This window comes from Condylura cristata, unplaced genomic scaffold (genome assembly GCF_000260355.1).
Source record: "Condylura cristata isolate star-nosed mole 26May11 unplaced genomic scaffold, ConCri1.0 scaffold00022, whole genome shotgun sequence".
NCBI classification, from domain to species: Eukaryota; Metazoa; Chordata; class Mammalia; order Eulipotyphla; family Talpidae; genus Condylura; species Condylura cristata.
Window position 1 is genome coordinate 20,514,885 of NW_004567123.1, and position 18,905 is coordinate 20,533,789.

General features: G+C 45.0%; 1 protein-coding gene across 2 annotated transcripts in view; it reads right to left on the reverse strand.

Moving 5' to 3' along the window:
- The window catches only part of TM9SF4 (transmembrane 9 superfamily protein member 4), a 41,000-nt gene that overhangs the window by 16,056 nt on the left and 6,039 nt on the right, over positions 1 to 18,905 (reverse strand). Inside the window, exons 2-6 of one of the 2 annotated variants that reach the window (XM_004687299.2) lie at positions 13,288 to 13,401; positions 8,422 to 8,521; positions 2,970 to 3,094; positions 2,739 to 2,868; positions 1,227 to 1,350 (exon numbers count right to left, since the gene is read on the reverse strand). In XM_004687299.2, coding sequence (XP_004687356.1) covers positions 1,227 to 1,350; positions 2,739 to 2,868; positions 2,970 to 3,088 — 373 coding nt within the window. In that variant the 5' untranslated portion in view covers positions 3,089 to 3,094; positions 8,422 to 8,521; positions 13,288 to 13,401. Of the gene's footprint in view, positions 1 to 1,226; positions 1,351 to 2,738; positions 2,869 to 2,969; positions 3,139 to 8,421; positions 8,522 to 13,287; positions 13,402 to 18,905 lie in introns of both variants that reach the window. The other variant, XM_004687298.2, reaches the window with a different exon arrangement.

The following is an 18,905-nucleotide window of genomic DNA, read 5'->3' on the forward strand; positions in this document are numbered from 1 at the left end:
TCACTCAACCAACAAATGCATAATAAGCACCGACTACGTGCGAGATACTGTGCTGTCCATGAGTGGTAAGAAGGGAGACAGAGTCTTTAACCTTGAAGAGTCAGTGAGGGAGCAGATGATGTCCAGAGTCCCACACTAAGTGTACAGCTGTGCTCGTGACACTCAGCCGGCGGCAGCACGGTGTCCAGAGTACAGGTTCTAAGAGACTTCAGTGTATGGTTGTGTTTAAAAGCTAGGAAAGCCAGAAAGCTACCGTCACTGTGGACAAAAGACTAGGCCTGCTTGACTGATGTGTGCCCCGCGATGAGCCAGGACCTGGCGAAGTCGGGCCAGGTCCTAGCAGACCCATAGGGTGGGGGCTGGGCTTTCAAACTCCCACAACAGTTGCTGACCCTGGGTGAATTTTGGTATATGCCAATCACTCATAGACAGGAGAGACGACCGATAGCCCTGTCTATGTCCTTTTTCTCTCTTATCTTCTTAATTGTCGAAAACGAGCAGGTATTACTTAGAGAGTGAAGGACAAAAACATTTCTTTTGGGCGTCCACTCTGCCCACCTGTGATATGCAGGTGCTTCTTCCTACCTGCTCTCCCTCTGTAGGGCAGCAGCCTCCTGACTGCCCTGACCTGTACCATGCCAGGACTTCTCTGCACTGATCTCCTACAGTGGAGGCTGCTCTCCTAAGATCACCTGCTTGCAACCATGCAGGCATCTCTCTCTCTGCAAACCTGTGCCTTTCAGGGCAGCTCTTCCGGCCCACTTGTGCTTATGCAAGTGTCTTTGCCTTTCCTGTCTCTAATAAACTTACTCTTTAAATAACAAAACAAAACAAAACATTTCTTTTGAGGCATTTCAACTGGTTTTTCAACCTGGGATGAACTAGGTGATTTTTGTGAAGAGGCCCAGCTAAGTCCCAAGCTGCCATGATGTCTTGGCCAGGTCACCAACTTCTCTGAGCTTCCAGTTGCTCATTTGTCATTCCCAGATACCTCCAGGAACTGCTTGAGATGATCAAGTGGTGAGGTGCCCAGCGCAGGACACAACAGATTTCAGTTCTCCCTCATCCACACCTTTTGTGAAGGGAATGACAGCGACCCTACCTGGGCCGGGTCCTTATTTCACACTGGGACCTACCGCCATTTCAGGAATCCAGGGTGAGAAGACCATGGTGTGGAAGCCTAGACCCTTCCAGCCCTACCCCTCTGGTCATACCTCCCCACTCACCCTCCAGCCTGATGCTCTGGGGAATCACCTCGAAGCGGACGACGCGGTATGTGTGCTCCTGGTCCTCTTCCAGGTCCTCCCGATGATAGTAGAGGATAAAGGAGAGGTGATTGTGAAGGTAGATCTAAAACAGAGGAACAGAGACAATGAAATAGATAGTAGCCAAGAAACAACTAGAAAACCCCTCAAGGAGATCATCTCAAGTATTAGGCCCCTCCCCTCATCCAATCACCCCAGCAGTCTCTAAACTATGTTCCCCGAGTGCTCCCCTGCTCCAAACCCTCCAGATCTCCTGGGGGTTTTTTAGCGTGTAAAAGTCCAAATCCCATACCCTGTTCTGACTGGCACCACCTCACACCAGCTCACCGGCCTTCCCTGTCTGCAAACACTGCCTCCACTGCAGCTCCGTGTCAGACACTCACTCCCACTAGAATTGCCTCCACTCAGCCCAAGTCTACCTCGTTTTCAAGGCACACCCCTCCATGACTTCCTGAGCACAAGTTCCCTCTGAGCTCCTTGGGCACTGCCGGTCACAGCAGTGGCACAGGCAGTCAAAGGCCACTTAGACTCGAAACCCTCGATCTTAGGCTGTCAGTTCCCTTCACAGTTAGGATAAAGCCTTCCGAGGACAGGAGCTGTGCTTCCAAAGAAATGTTTTGTTCTTTAATCTCTAAGTAGTGTGTGCTTGTTTCAGAGAAAAAGAATGATGAGAAAATCACTGCTACAATCACTGCCGCTGTCAGAATATTCTCAGAGCCCATGTGTGTGCTGTTAGTGCTTACTTGTGTCATCTGATTTGCTCCAAAGAACAAGTATGGTTATTATCGACATTTTACAGATGGAAACAAAGTCTCAGAGAGGTGAAATAGGTAGCCTCAGTGACATTCCACAACCGATAAGTGACTCAAAACACACAACAGACACTGCATGCTCTTGAGAGCTTCTTTGGAGGTTCTAGCAGGGGAGCGCAGCTACTCGTATACCCTCGACCGAAGACCGGTCCGTCTCTATTCGGGGAAGGCCGTCCTCTTCGACCGAGCGCGCAGCTTCGGGAGGGACGCACATGGAGCGGTGAGGGAGGAAGGGGACACCCGCCTAGCCAGCCAGATCAGCCGAATTAACCCTGGCGATCAATGGGGTGACAGATGTCGCAGCCAGATCGCCCTCACATCCAGACACTGCATGCTCTTGACCAGTACTTAGTTCTCTCCTCTACATAGTGATGAAATTCCAGATTGCCTGTTTGCTTTAATTTAATCAACGTGGACTCTGACGATGCGGGGGGTCAGTGCCTTCCACCTCCCGTGCAGCATCTGCCAGAGCCTTGATCAGAGTCTATCAGAGACTTGACAGATTAGACCCGGGGCTCTGGGAGAAACTTGCCACGATTGATTCCCCCATCTTTTGTGTGTTTAAGTCTACAACTAAATGTCCCCCCTCCTCTGTGGCTCCAAGTGCTCAAGACATTGGGGTATGGCTCCCCAGCTCAATGAGCACACCAAGACACTCTACCTTGTTGACATCCGTGAAGCCAAGACGGTAGCCATGTTCAAACTGCACATCTTTTTCCTTCTTCTTGTCATCTCCATCACGGTTGGAGTAGAGTTCCAGCCGGGTGGCCACAGGCAGGTTGTCGGCAATGCTGGAAACCCAAGGCCCCTGCTCAGTCCCTCTGGATCACCTCTCTCCTCAGTGCCCTCCCTATATGAAATAGAGGCCAGCAGGGAGCAGAGGACAACTTACAGGTGGACGTAGTAGTCCTCTGTGATCCGCTCAGCCACGAGCCGACTCTGTTCCACAGTCAGGGTCACTGGTTCCTTAGACTTGCTGCACAGAACTTCACACTTCTTTTCACTGTTCATGAGAACCTGGAAAGGGGTGTTGACAATCCGGTCCCCTCTCAGCACCTCTCCTGCCATAAGAGAGACAGATGGAGCTCAGAGCTTTAGCTCTGAGGTTGCTGAGGTCAGCAGAGACACAGAGCTGACTTGCAAGGCCCTCGCAGTTCTGCAGCCTGGCACTCGGAGATCTATCTCATCTGTTCCTGTTCAGCTTGCCCATTTGACACCACCTGTCTTCCTCTCCCCTCACCTCGTGTTCTAGCACCATAAGGCTCTTCAGACATGCCATATCATTCCATGCCTCGGGTCTTGTGTCATTTTCTTTGCCTGGAGTCCCTGTTCTACATCTTGGGCAACCCCCTGCACTTTGAGCTCAGCTTCCATTTTGCTCTCCAGAAAGTCCATTATCTGACCTCTTCAGGTCAGATTCTACACAGAAGCAGCATCATGCAATGGCAGAGACAAGAGGCCACCTACTGAATGCCAGCTTGCCACTTACTAGCTTAGCGATCTTGCTAAGTCCTTTGACTTCGCTAAGCCTCAATTTCTTTATCTATAACGTGGGAAAAGAGAACTCAACTCACAGGGCGACAGTGAGAAATAAAGTACCAGGCACAAAGTAGGCAGGCAACAAAATCCTATTCCTACCATCGACGTTACCTCTGCACTTTTTCATATGTTGATGACGTGACACTATGATGGAATGTTAAAATTTCTGCCTACCCCAACTATGAGAGCTTTCACGGAAGACAGACTTTCTTACTTCTTCTCCCTGTATCTTTAGATTCTGGTTCAGGCAGTGAGGCAACTAAAGTAAAACCCAGCACCTGAAAATTTTAGCCAAAACATCTTTTCACTTGGCGAAGTGGCATGCCCTCATGTGCCTACTGCCTCAGATGTTGCACCAGCCGGTACGGGCAGCTTAGCATCAACTAAACCCAATGATGCTCTCATTCCAAGCTGTTCAAACAAGTCTACTGAATGTTGCAAACTGGGGCAAGCCCAAGGAACAAGCAACACCAGTATAAGGACTAAAGCCTCTATGTGCACTTGGTAATCACCTGCCTGCTAATGTGGATCCATGGGGCTCTGCCTAGCCTGCCCCCTGCCGCCTTCCCTCCTTTCTATTCAAATCATGAACTAGGGATTGGCGGTGGGTCAGACCCTAAGGATATAATGCCGAACAGACATACTCATGGATCTTTTTATTTTTTAAAGATTTATTATTTGTGCAAACAGAACTGGGGTACAGGCCAGAGGTGCAGGGGTGGTGAGGGGATTGACCAGAGACAGAGTGGGGAGCAACAGGGAGGTCAGGAGAGGTCTGCCTCCCCGTGTGATCACCTCCAGGGCTGGGGAATTGAACTCACATTAAAGTGGCTGTGGCCCACTTGCAGTGCTGTGCTTTAACCCACTGTGCCACCAGGGAGGACCTTACTCATGGATCTTAGTGGCCTTGTGTGAAGGCAGAAAAACAGAATGACCAGGATAATGAGAATACACTATATAACAGGAGGAACTTGTTCTAGATATGGGGAGTAGGTCTAGGAAAGTTTCTGAGGAAGTGATGCTTGAAGTAAGCACTAAAAGAAGAGAGGCATCAACTAGGTAGGCAGTGGGGGAAGACGATTCTAGACAAAAGCAACAGTATGTACGCAGGCCCCTTGCGGGTGGAGGAAATGTAGTGAAAGCTGAAAGGCCTGTGCAGCTGCGATGCAGAGTCCAAGAGGTCAGCTGGAGAGGCCAGCCAGACCGGGCCCTCAGCGGATGGTAGGCTGCACTGGAAGTGGGTATTTATCTAGGAAGTAACAAAAGTCATGCAGGGTGTCTAACAAGGGCAGAGAAAGACATCACCTGACTCTGGTTACAGGCCACTCTGGCCACTCTGTGATGAAAACAGAGAAGTGCAAGGACGTGGCTAGCGAGGGGTGGCAGTAGGCCGTACAAGTGAGCGGTGAAGGAAGCTGGACTGGAGGGTTCGGTGAGGGTGGGAATAAGTACATACGTTCAGAAGCTACCGGGGAGAGGAAGTCTAGGGACGTGGTGCTCACTAAAAGAAAGGAGTAAAAAGCAGTGCATACTGGGAACACGCTAGGTTCCTACAACCAGAATGTAGGTGGAAAAACAGGAAGAGCAAATTTAGACTGAAGGCAATTCTTCCATTTGGGTCAGCAGAGCAGGCATGGGCAATTTAAGGCTCAGAGGAGAAGTCAGGACTGCAGACGGAAGCCATGACTTGCCGGTACACCGCTAGCAGGAAGAAGGCCGCAGGCCACGCTGGGGGGCAAGTACCCAGCAGCAGCCCGGCCAAGTGTGGGTGAGGCCACCGAGGAGAGGGGGAAGGTAGCGAGGCTCCTGGATGAAGCTATCTTCCCCCTTTTAAAAGCCTAATAATACAGGTGAGTCTGCAAAGACCGGGAGTGGAGACCAAGGATACTGGCAGGACCTCTGTGTGGCCTCCTGCTGATGATTTAGGTCATCGTTTGCTGCTGTTTTACAGATGATGATGAAGAGAGCCAAAAAGGGACAGTGGTTTCCCAGAATCCAGAGGGCAGCAGTGCCAGCCCTGGACTGTCCTCTGTACCATGCCCTGCTGCCCTTTGTTCCCCACGTCAACCAGAAGCTTACTCGAGGAGAGGAAGAACATACAGACAGAGGAAAAGGCCTGCAGACCAAATGAAGAGGGTGTCACTTTTTGACATTCAGAAATTCAATTTAAACCACAAAGGGGACAAATTGGTCTGGAGTGGCTCACTTCTAATCTGGAAGTATTCCTTTAAGTTTTACAGCTATCTAGTCACACGGAAGGAGCAACAAGCTCTAAGGCTCTAGGAGAGCCCGATGTACACTAGCACATCTGCCAGGGATGCGTCAGCACACTCTGATCTGAATGGCCACAAGTCACAATCATGGGCATAGCCCTCAGACAGCCCAGTTGAGCCTAAAGGAGCCTGAGCAACAGGGAGAATCTGACGTTAGAGCTAAACAACTCGGGCTAGCAAACTATAAATTAGAGACATCCTGCAGGGGAGGAGGAGAAAGAGATCAAAACAGGGGAGGGAAGAGCACAAGAGACTATGGTGATGGTTCATGGGTGACTTGATGGTAGGAAGTTTATGGGGATTATATCTGAGAGGAGAAACCAGATATTGTACAAAAAGGAACAATGATGTAACAATGGTGACACACACACACACATTTAATTATATTTTAATATGAAAAACAAAACTGGGCTTCCCTGGAGGTGTAGGGGCTAAAATCTCAGCATTATCAAGCTATCACCAGCATGAGTTCAATTCCTGACCAGGGAGGTGACCCACACGGAGCAGCAGACTTCTCCTGTCTTGCCCACTGCTCCTTTCAGCAGTGCTTCAGTAGGTCTGACTGTCCTGCTCCTCACTCTGTCTCCGGTGAATCCTCTCACCACTCCCCGCCCCCAACACTGTGCCCCAGTTCTTGTATGCATAAATAAATCAATCTTAAAAAAAAAAAAAAAAAAGAACAAAACCTGGGCTGATATCACTATTTCTCAACCTGTTGGCCACAAGGCCCCAAGCAAGTCTTAAAATCTTCTGAAGTTGCTGTTTTCTCTACTATAATAAGGAAGCAACCACATTTGACTGCAGTTACTGTAAAACTCACTAACATGTGCAGAACATGGTGTTTCAGGATATATACTCTGGAGCCAGAGTTGCGGGGGTCTGGCCACTTACTAGCTGAATAACCTAGGACAAGTGGCTGGCCTCCTTGTGTTCACTTCCCTTATGGTAGAAGTTTATAAGAGCAGCTGTCTCAGCGGGCTAGTGTACAAATTAAGTAAGTTTAAGCAAAGAAGTACTTAGAACAATGTCAGGCTCACAGGAAGAGGCCTAGTAGTTAATGGTGACGATGATGATAATGTAGAGAATCAGGCTTACAATCCAACAGTTATTCAACCAAAAATGGTTCTGCTCCATTCAGGTAGGATGTGAACGCTTACTGAGTCCAGCAGCAGTGTCAGGCGCTAGGTCAGAATTGGCAAAGAGAAATGAATGTAAGATATGATCCCTCTGCTCAAGGAGCACCTGGACCAGGAAGGGAGGCACTACAGAAGGACAGACTGAGCTACAATGTGGCAGGAAACTTTTCACATAGATGTCTCCATTTCTATGCAGTAGGAGCATTTCCCAGCTTCACAGAAGATCAGTAGAAACTCAGAGGTTAAGGCCACCTAGTGTCATACTGAGGTGCCCAACTGTGGCGCCCTGGCTGACTAGTCCACACCTGCCAAGAGAGGAGCTGCTGTGAGGGCCTGTGTCAGGATGCCTGGAGACCAGGTCAGGCTCCCCAGGAAGAGGCAAAGTGACCAGGACAAAGGTGGTGTGAAGAGAATAAAGAAGGGTAAGGGCTGGCAGGAGGGGCACCTATCAGTCAGTGGAAATCAGCCCAGGGCTTGAGAGCAATCTCTGTTCAACAGCACGAAGTCATCAGGGATACGCGCTATTGTCACTTGAAGTCAAACTGGCTCCACAGCCTGCCTCCAGCAGGTCTGGACACCCAGTACCTATCGGTAAATACATTTGTCTGCTAGGGATTCTCGAAACATCTGAGCCATGCGTATGTCTGAAAGAGAAGGCAGCCCCTTCAGGGCATGCTCTGTTCTCTCCTTTAGCTATACTAGGCTAAAAGAAGAGGAAAGTCTTTCAAGTTCCTTGTGGTCCAGGAGAGCATCTGTTCATGTTTTTATCTCTGGGACTTAACCCAGAGTCAGGCACAGAGGCATTAACAATTGTGTCCTGAATAATAACTTCCAAATGTCTTTTCCTTTTAAGCCTGCAATTCTGCCAAATAATTATTTGAATTAGAATAAAATGGGTACTATTTATGGAACTCTGTGTCAGACAATGGGCTGGGCTGGGTGCTTTACACATTATTTGAGGCAAGTTCTTGCATAGCTTAGCAAGATCTATGGTAACTAGAGTTCTTATCTAGAACTGTTTCCTTTAGGGCCAAAGCTAATCACTCACTCTTTTAATTAAAGCAAAGCACGTTACAGAAGCCACAGGATATTTAAAAATCAAGGGAGAATTGTCTAACACCAAGTCTGTTGAAGTCTGACTACGTGAAACCCAAGCCCAGCTTAGGCACTCATTACAGCAAACAGGAGGCAAGTCACCGAACTTGTTAAATAAGAATAAAACCAGCAACTACCTCCCTACCCTTGTTATGAGGGTTAAGTAAGCTAATAAACTATGTAGGACAGTCTCTAGCACAAGTAAGTGCCATACTACATAAGGGTTCACTGCTTTTATTATTATGATACCTGGGTTCCCCTGTGGGGCAGGTTGAGAACAGTATGAGGGAAGAGCACTTACCCAGATTCTCTGCCTTGTAGGTTATTTTGGTGGGCTGGCAGAAAGGCAGTGAGTAGTATTCGTAAGGTAGCTGGGTTCGAGAGCTGGTAAGCTTCACAGCCTAGTAGGAGAAGAGAGGTGGTCATGCCTTAATCCAGAAATAGAGACGATGGCTGCAATGCACACCTTCAACGTGTTCAGCAATACCTGATGAGTGAACTGCGGCACACACAGTGCAGCATACTGTACACGATGCGACCTACAATTCTCATTTACTTCACATTTGTTTAGTACTTTATAGATTTTCTTAAAAACCACAACCAAATTCAATATATACTGAGCATCTTCAACATGCTGATATCCTTTGACCCTATAATTTCATTCCTGGGTAGCTTTCTTAAGGAAGTAACTGCAAACGAGCAGTCAGCCACCTGATTCCTAAGCAGAGTGGCCTTCTGCCTCCAGTGTCTCAGAAGCCCAGTTCTCTTGCCTCAGGCTTTGCCGCTGCCTCTCTGCCTGGCTCTGCACACCTCTGGTCCTTCTTACATGTAGGTCTCAGCTGAAATCCCCTCAATCTGGAGATCCTTCCCACATCATTGTCTCTAAAAGAATTCCTCCATTGTTCTCTATTTCAATACTCCTATATAAGGGCTTGCTAAAATGGAAATATTTTGTTTACCTGTTGCTTTTAAAAATCTGTCTTCCCGGGCCGTCCCTGGTGGCACAGCGGGTTAAAGCACAGCACTGAGAATCTAAAAAGCTGCTTCTGCACGAGTTCGATTCCTGCCTGCCCTGGAGGTGACCACAGGGCACGGCAGACCTCTCCTGACCCGCCCGCTGCTCCCCTCAGCAGTGTACTTCATCGATCTGCCTGTTCTCTCTCTGGTGAAGCCTCTCACCGCCCCTGAGCCTCTGGCCTGTACCCCAGTTCTGTATGCACAAATAAATAGATCAATCTTTAAAAAAAAAATCTGTCTTCCCAATGGAATTTAAGATTTAAGCTCTGCTAGGGCAAGGACCATGTGTATTGTTTACCTTGCTAAATAAACTCAGTGCCTAGAAAAAAGAGGCACAGAATAACTGCTCATTAAATGTTTACTGAATGACAGAAGAAAAAATGGAAAAACAACAAAAAGCCCCCACAATTGGGAAACCATAATATATTCATTCAACCAAATATCACACAAGCATTAAAAATTGGTTGATCTGCCTGTTTTGTTCCCAACTCTGTCTCTGGTGAATCCTCTGACCCCCGCCCACCGCACCTCTGGCCTGTACCCAGTTCTGTAAGTATAAATAAATAAATATATATATATTTTTAAATGAGGGTTAAGAAGACCATGAAGAATGTTTAGGAAATGAGGTAAAGCACACAGAATATAGATTTGGAAATAGTGACAGTCACAGACAACCCCCCAAACACAGACAAAACAGAACCAGTTAAATTGTTGCACAGAATAAGTTTTAATCTAAATATAACAAAATTTATCTTTAATATTTAGGAACTTTTCAATCATTCCTTATATACTATAAAAATATGCATAGTTTTAGAATTTGGATCCATAACCCCTATTTAAAGCTTCTGCTTTTGAGTTAGGCGTTGTAGAGACATTAGAAAGGCAATGTGATAAAATATACTGCAGGTTTTATAACACTACCCAACTAGCTTTGGAGCAACACTCCATAGACAAGTGCATAGGAACTGCAGAAATGCCCACACAGGGGCCTCCCTGGTGGTGTAGGGTTAGTCTCAGTGCTATCAAGCTATTGCCAAACACTGCAGCTCGAGTTTAATCTGCAGCCAACGAGCTGACCCACCTGGCCCGTAGGCGTCTCCTGTCTCTCCTGCTGCTCCCTCAGCAGTGTATTTCAGTAGATCTGCCTGTTCTGCTCCCCACTTTGTCTCTGTTGAATCTTCTCACCACCACCACCCCACCTCTGGCCTACACCCTAGTTCTTGTATGCATAAATAAAAATAAATCTTAAAAAAAAAAGTTATACCCACACAAAGTGGGAAGGGTCAATGAACAGTCTCATGTCAGTTCAGTTCAGGGTTTGCCTATAACAAGTTTAGAAAAACTTAGGGTTGCAGAGTTTTTTAGATGAGAGACTGAGGGACTGAAGACCTCTAGTAAGTATTTCATGAACTATTTAACACAAAATGGCCAAGAAGTTACTGTCCATTAGAATAGCCTGTTATTTTGTATTACTTCTTTTCCTGGACAAAAAACCCCAAACAAACAAATAACCATCTTGCAAAGAGAAACTCCCTTTTTCTTTTCCCCTGGCAGACCTGCAAGCAAACATTACCCTGTCCCCTGTTTGGTAAAGGCATTGGGAAGAAGGGTTCTGCAGTGGTTAAAAGATGGGACTCTCTTGGTCCTCCCTGGTGGCGCAGCGGGTTAAAGCACTATACTACGAAGCTAAAGCCACTTCCGCATGAGTTCGATCCCCGCCTGCCCTGGAGGTGACCACATGGTGCGGCAGACCTCTCCTGACCCGCCCGCTGCTCCCCTCAGCAATGTACTTCGTTGATCTGCCTGTTCTGCTCCCTGTTCTCTATCTGGTGAATCCTCTCACTGCCCCTGCACCTCTGGCCTGTACCCCAGTGCTGTAAGCATAAATAAATCAATCTTAAAAAAAAAAAAAAAAGATGGGCTCTCAACTCACCCCGTCTTCCTCACATGTGACCTTGGGCAGGCTGGTTCACTTCCCTGGGCCCTAATTTTCTTATCTCTAAACACATAGTAGCTGCCCCAGAAGGCTCTTGGGGGACACCCTGAACTAAGTGATACATAAAATCTAGCACGTAAATAACCCTCCGTAAATTTCATATTGCTTTCATATTGCCTCTGAAAGTTACAAGTCCTGCTTCCAAGGAAGGTAAGCTCATGAAAATGCGACACTTTCATGCTGCATGTATTCATTACGCTGGTTCCCAGTGAGGTCACCAACGGTTGTTGCTCAGACAGCTTGATTCACCCTGCCATGCTATGCAGCAGGCGCTTGTGATACAGTGACAGAGACGGGTAAGATCCAGTCCTTTCCAAGCTGTATAGAAGCAGTTCTCATTTTCCTACAAATGTATTATTTATATTTTTAATCTTTGAACTGGCTAAACTCCCTGGATAGTCAGAACTTGCTTGTATCTGATGCCCCAAGTCAGCCTGATGAGTAGCTATTTGCAATTCTGCTAATATTGAAAATAAACTGGCAAACAAAGGAACACGTACAGGACAGCATGGCACTTGTGATTTTCTTGTCTTCTGCTCTCTTTTTAAACATGTGATGCTCAGCCCAGGACAAAAATCTTACTTTTCATGCACTCACTGTGCTTTGTTTTTGCACAGAGCAGTAAAGATGTGGTTCATGATGACATGCTAATGAAGAAGTGAATATTTATTTTAGGAGCAGAATTTATTTTTATACCTCTGTAATGTGCTAATCCTTTTTACAGATTCACTAAGGATCTGAGGAGAACTTTAAAATTTCAACTATATGTTATTTTGTCTACAGCAGATTCATGGAGATGGGAGAATGCCAACTACCCTAGAATCTTTACACTGCCTAGGAAAAAAATATTAAAATACACACCCAAGTATTAAGAGTGGTTATATTCTGGGGATAGTTGAGGGAACCTAACGACGACAGGCTTAGGCCACCCCTCTTCCTGGGGGCAGTCATTCTTCCATGACTGGTCCATGGAGGGAGGAGGGAACCAGTCCTCTTATCTTAATCTGTAACAATTCTGAAGGGCCATTCCAGTTCCAGTGCTTTCCAGTAACGTTCAACTATTACATCATAATTCAACGTCTCCCTTCGCCCAGCTCCATTTCCCTCCATTCCTGCCATGTGCTGACCCCAGGAGCTGCCCCAATGAGACTTCTGCACAGTGTCAGCTTTAGAGTTTGTTTCCTGGGAAACCACAACCAAGAAGGTCCACCAAACCCCCTCTAAAGTCTAGCTGTGGCACTAGGAATGCCACAAGAGGTTAATCAAGGTGCCCCTTGCCCCGATCAACCATATTTTACACTAAGAGACTCCACGCCCTGCCCACTTCCTGCCACAGCTGATTAAGCCACAGATGGGCGACTAGCCTGAAAAGCTGAGGTGGGCTGGTTGGACAGCTCCCTATTGACTCCATGATGTTAAGCAATGTTTCATAAACCCTAACTGTGTACAGACTAACTCATCCTCTCTGTCTATCTACCACTTATTTGTCTCTGACTCATTTTTAGGTAAATACATTTATTTAAGAAGCAAACACTTTATCTCCATTAAACATGAAAACCAACAAAGAGTCATGAAATCATGAGTTAAAGTACTAGCTATATTTTCTTACTTATATTGAAAGTCATCTCATATGCTACCACTCAGTTGGGAGAATCCAGGGGTGGAAGGAAGTAAAATTGAAATAACAGTTGTGACAATAGGTCTTATATGCAGAGAAAGCTGGTAACAGAGAGGAAGATGGAACTGATGAAATGGGAGGCAGAATTGTCATAGAGAAAGAAGCAGGATGAGAGCGAGCCATGGAAAGACATGGAGAGAGACATACAACTCAGAGCGGGAGAGAAGGAAGGAAAGCAGGAGGGAGGGGGGAAGGAGAGTGTGCGAGAGAGTGTGCGAGAGAAATATAAAGAAACAGCAAGAAACACACACAGAGCCAGAGACAAGAGAAAGAAAGAAACAGAGAACATGCAGGGGCTGCGGAGGCTCCCAGAGCTCGGGGCTACCACTGATTTCAGCCGCTGCAGCAGGCAGTGAACCCTTTTCCCAGGTGAGTGCTTTGTTCTTTGCCTGACAAGAGGGAAATGACCAGCTCACCATGCTCCCCCAGCCAGGGGGCCCAGCACAGAGGCTCTGATTGTCCAGGAATGAACTTACCTTGATTTCTACAGGATCGTTCTGGTGGAAGTTGGTTGGTGCGACCCCGGGGACATAGAAAGCGCTGGTTTCACTCGTGAGAGAGAGAAGCAGCAGGGACCACGGCAACCAATCCTGCTTAGGAGAAGAGACCCTGTGGTCAGAATGGGAGCAAAGAAGTAAACATTCCCCTGGAGGAGACCAAGTTATACCACCATCACATCAGCTTTAACATGGTCTTGGCCTCACTGGGAAACTGGACGCCCTTGGAAGTGTTGCCTCCCAAAAGCTCCCAAGAGTTCTGCAAGGGATGGAGTCTGCACTTGCAGAAAGGAGAGGAGGAGAGGGTTAGGGGCATCGACCTCCCTGCTCCCTGAAGCTGACAATCTGCATGTTAATTTTTGATTCCTCCAAAACTTTTCTAGTAGCTGTCAATTTATATAAATTTTGTATGTTCTATGTTATATATGTATTTTTTAAAAGATTTATTTATTTATTCACACAGAACTGGGGTACAGGCAGAGATGTGGAGGGTGAGAGGATTCACCAGAGACAGAGTGGGGAGCAGAACAGGCAGATCGACGAAATACACTGCTGAGGGGAGCAGCGGGCGGGTCAGGAGAGGTCTGCAGCGCCATGTGGATCTCCTCCGGGGCAGGCGGGGAGCGAACTCATGCGGAAGTGGCTCTAGCTTCTTAGTGCGGTGCTTTAACCCGCTGCGCCACCAGGGAGGGCCCTGCTATATTCTTTTTTAAAGATTTATTTATTTATGCATACAGAACTGGGGTATAGGCCAGAGGTGCAGGGGCGGTGAGCAGAGTAGGGAGCAGAACAGGCAGATTGACGAAGTACACTGCTGAGGGGAGCAGAGGGCGAGACAGGAGAGGTCTACTGCCCCATGTGGTCACCTCCGGGGCCAGGGCTCAAACTCACACTGAAGCGGCTGCGGCTCACTTGTAGTGCTGTGCTTTAATCTGCTGCGCTACCAGGGAGGGTCCTGTTGTATTCTTAAAGTAAAGGAAGCTAGAGAATAGAAAGTGTTAAGACAATCTGAGCGTATTATCAGATAGGTCCTTATCCTGTTATCATCATGCTGAGTAAGCTGAGGAAGAGAAGTGTGTAAGTGGACCAGTACATGTAGCTCATGAGTCAACTGTGCCGAACATCAGATGTCACTTCCTTAGAGAAGCTTTCACTGACTACACTATTATAAAGCAGCATCCTCAGGGCTCCCCTCCCCCATACCGCAACCCACTATTCTATTTACTTCATTTCTCTGTATGGATTTACTTACTGAATGTGCACAACATGCATTTGTGTATCATCTGCCCCCTTGCACCAAAATGTAGTGGTCGTGGCAGCAAGGTAGTGTTCTTGGAGCCTGGCACAGGGCAGGTACCCAGGAGGTAATCTGCCCACAGGACAGTCATCCGGGGATGAAAGGCAAGAAAGATCAATTACTGGCCTCTATCAAAGCTTCTATTTCCCTTCATTAATTACAACACTTCATACCCTCAAAGAATCTTCCAATTCTTGTCTGGCCTGATCAAAGAACTTTTGTTGCTCGCACACTCTGACTCTGATCACCACGCGATTATGCTCCTGCTTCCTCCTATCAGACACTGGCCACAGCTTCTATATCACTTTACCTGAACAGACAGTCCCACCACCCTTCAAGTTATAATCCCCACATACAGATGGTTCTTTCTGGAGTTCAGTTTCATAAGGCGTCAGACTCATTGAGAGGAGGGCTTGCCCAAAATGTCGATTCATCTGATTTCTACTTGGATGACAAGTTGAGAAAAGATGGCTTTAAAAGTTTAAAGTTCTGAGCATAGCACACTTTTTATAGATACACAGACAGGTCAAAGTCATAAAAGCAATATGTTCATAAAGAGCTAACCCTCTCCAATACTTTGTCTCCCTTGTCCCTTCCCCAACCCAATGCTTTCCTTTTCTACTAAAAAACCACAGTAGTAGTCAGTATAGTATTTGTGCTTTACTTTTGGTTTCTTTTGAACAGAATGATAAAGGGAAGCTACTTTTACTAAGTATTAAAATAGAAAGCTATCCAAACTGCTCACTACTGGAAAAAACAATACTGAAACATACAAATATATGGACATATTGTGACATGGAAAGTTGTCTAAAAATGAAACAAAATCCACAAGTTATAAAGAATGGGTATGTAGGAAGGAAAAGGAAAAAATATAGACCATGGAGAAAGAAAATTTGGGTAACAATATTTATCACACATCTGACAAATTACTAAGATCTTATGTTTAGAAAATCCTAAGGCATAATAATTATGAGAACTAATAAGCACACTGAACAGTTGCATACCACCAGATAAATATCTAAAAATTAATATTTCCCACATGCTAGCAACAATCCAAAAACAAATTTAAGAAAACAGTCCCATTTACAACAGCTTTGCAAAGAATAAAATATTTAGTAATAAATTTTTAAAAAGATTTACATACTGAAAAATAAAAAATATTGCTATGAGAAATGAAAGAAGATTTAAATAACTGGAAAGACATTCTATATTCACTGACTGGAAGACTCCATTAATTCTCCCAAGTAGATCTACAGATTCAATACAATTCCTGTCAAAATCCCAGCAGGCTTTTTTGCAGAAACTATTTATAAAACCATAAAATTTATATGAGAATAAAGACCCAGAACATCCCAAACAACTTTTCAAATTTAAGTATTTTTATTACCTAATTTCTAAGTTTACTATAAAGCTACAGTAATTAAGACAGTGTGACTAGGATGTACAAAAAGAAAAAAAAAATCAATGGAATAGAATTAAAAGTCCAAAAACAAACCTTTGTAGAAAACTGATCTTTAACATAGGTGCCAAGGCAAGTCAACAAAGATAAACAGTCTGACAAATGGTACTTGGAAAATTGGGTAACGACATGTAAAATAAACTTCACAACATACATAAAAATTAACCCAAAGTTACTCATAAATCTAAAAAACAAAAGTTAAACTCTAACTTCTAGATTAAAAGCTGGGAGAAAATGTCAGTGACCTTGGGTTAGGCAAAGGCATCATCTTAGATACAATACCAAAAGTAAAACCTGTATTTAAGAAATTGACAAAATGGATTTCATTAAAATTAAAAACTTTTACACTTCAAAAAGGTACCATGGAGAAAGATACAAGTCATAGAACTCTCTGTAAAGCATACATCTGATAAGGTACTTATATCCAGAACATATAAAGGAGGACTTTTACAACTTTGTAAGACAACCCTTTACAAACAAAGGGCACACACTTTTGCAGCAACATGGATGGAGCTGGAAAAGACCATGTTTAGTGAAATAAACCAGAAAGAAAAGGAAAAATACCGAGTTTCTCCCATAGCAGGAATATAACGAACATGCTAGAAAATAATAATAATAATGAACAGCTGTATACCAGAGACATTTTATGGGGGTGGAGTGGGGACTGGGATCAAAAACAGTGGGGGAGGAAAATGCACTGGATATGGTGATGGCACACGGGTGATGTGGTGATGGGAAGCCCATGGGGATTGCAACTGAGATGGAAAAAGGCACAAAATGATGTAAAAATAAACTATTATATACTTTTTAAAAAAGTTAGAAGTTAAAAAAAAAAAGGGCATACAAACAAAAAACCCAACCCTTCCTCTGTCCCCTCACAGCCTGAGAAAGGATGCTTGACCTACAGTTCATTTCTATAAAGGAGTGAGGGGTAGCCAAATACCTGCTTCCTGGGAATTGCCTTTGTATGTTTCTTTACTTTTTAATGCTAGGGCCAATCTGAAAAGTCAGTTGAGTATTTAGCAAACATGTTTTGTATGGCTGTAACCATGAAAGAAAAGTATCCTAAGAGATGTGAAGCAGACCATTCAACGTTATTTTGCTTTAATTGGTTTCCAAGTCACGAAACTACAGAAGCGGCATGTCAAGGAGCAAGGTGATGGCAATCTAGAAACCCTTTCTACTGCCACCTAACACCCTATCACTGGCAGAGATACAGGTGACCTGGAAAATTACACCGTTCAAGAGACCCAAAATCAAGGTCATGCCTTCCCTATCTATTTTATTCTTGGGAACCAGAAAGACTCTCCCAAACAGTACAATGAAGGACTGCTAGAACTAAATATCCCCTTAAACCCCCCAAGTTTCCCCCATCCAGTTTGAAAGGTATGAAAAATTAGCTTCTTTCAAAGAAAATAGGAAGTTTCCCCTGAGAACTGAAAATTATTTCAATCACTCACATTTCTTGTGGCCCAAAGTTAACCTTTAGTTAACCTCTTATTTTCTGGAGCCCTTGCCTTGCATCTCCTTTCCCATAAATAGCATCACCTAATGATACAGTCTGGTCAAATGATCAAACTTTTTGGTTCCTATTCTATGCCTTTCCTGCTGCAAAAACAGCACCTTTCTTATCTGTAAGGCAGAGAGAGTGTCCTTTTTCTTTCTCAAAAATTCAGTCATCATTTAAGACCACTTAGCTAGCAATCATTCCCTAGATTAAAAAAAAAAAAAGTGCTTTGGGGGGTTGAGTTTGCTAACAGCTAACTGAAATCAATTACCTAATCACTTAAAGCTCCCCAAGAATTCAACCACACACTGGGGATGGCCACTGACAACTAAATATCACTTACCAAGCAGCCCTGCAGAGCTCAAGAACTCAGAGTAAGACGACAGACTCAAAGTAGCTGCAGGAGACTCTGAACATGTAGCCTTACTTCAGAGCCCACAAACACAAAGCAGCAATACATAAGACTCAAAGCCTTTCTTTGGGGGTAGGGAAAAACCCACAGCAGCCTATGGCAGCCCAGGTAAACCCTCACCAAGCAACAGGCACCCAGATCTAAACCCTGAGGCCAAAAACGTACAGAAATAAAACCCATGAATTGTGCAGACCTTAGCCCAAGCAACAGGCCTATGTGGTTTACCTCTGGAACACGTCAAACCTTGGCGCGCAAAAGTTACAGAGAGCCCTCTGTGTGTGGCACTTCATGTTTAGAGGAGAGTACCACCCTCATTCAAAAAACAAAAAAGAGAAAATGACTTCACGTGCACCGGCCACACAGGCTGGGGTCCTGGGTGCACAGTGTAAATGGACTAAAAGACTCTGGACGCCACACTTTAAATGGTAAGCTTTATGTTAGCCATATTTTATAACTAAAAGAGATTTTTAAAAGGATAAAAGTTTAATGAAGCCCAATGTCTTAAAACAAGTCGGTGGCATATTCTAGACCAGGTCTGTAGACCAAGTCTTAGTTTCTTCATTTGTAAAATGGGCTTTTGTAAAGATTAGACAGAATAATGGATTGGGTACAATGTTTACCAACTGAAATGTGTCATACCAGAACACTTTCCTCTGAAGTCAAGTAACACAGGGGATTATCACAAACATTTAGTAGCTTTAGAAACAGAATGTGAGAGCAGGAAAAAAGTCTGAATAAAGACCATTTTGTCCTAGGGTTGCAAACCCAACAATGCAGAGAGATCATGAAAGTGACATAAATGAAAAAGTCTCTCAGAAGACATGTGGGACATGTCTTTTGCAGCAACTTGGATGGAGCTGGAAAAGATCATGCTTAGTGAGATAAGCCAGAAAGAGAAAGAAAAATACCGGATGGTTTCACT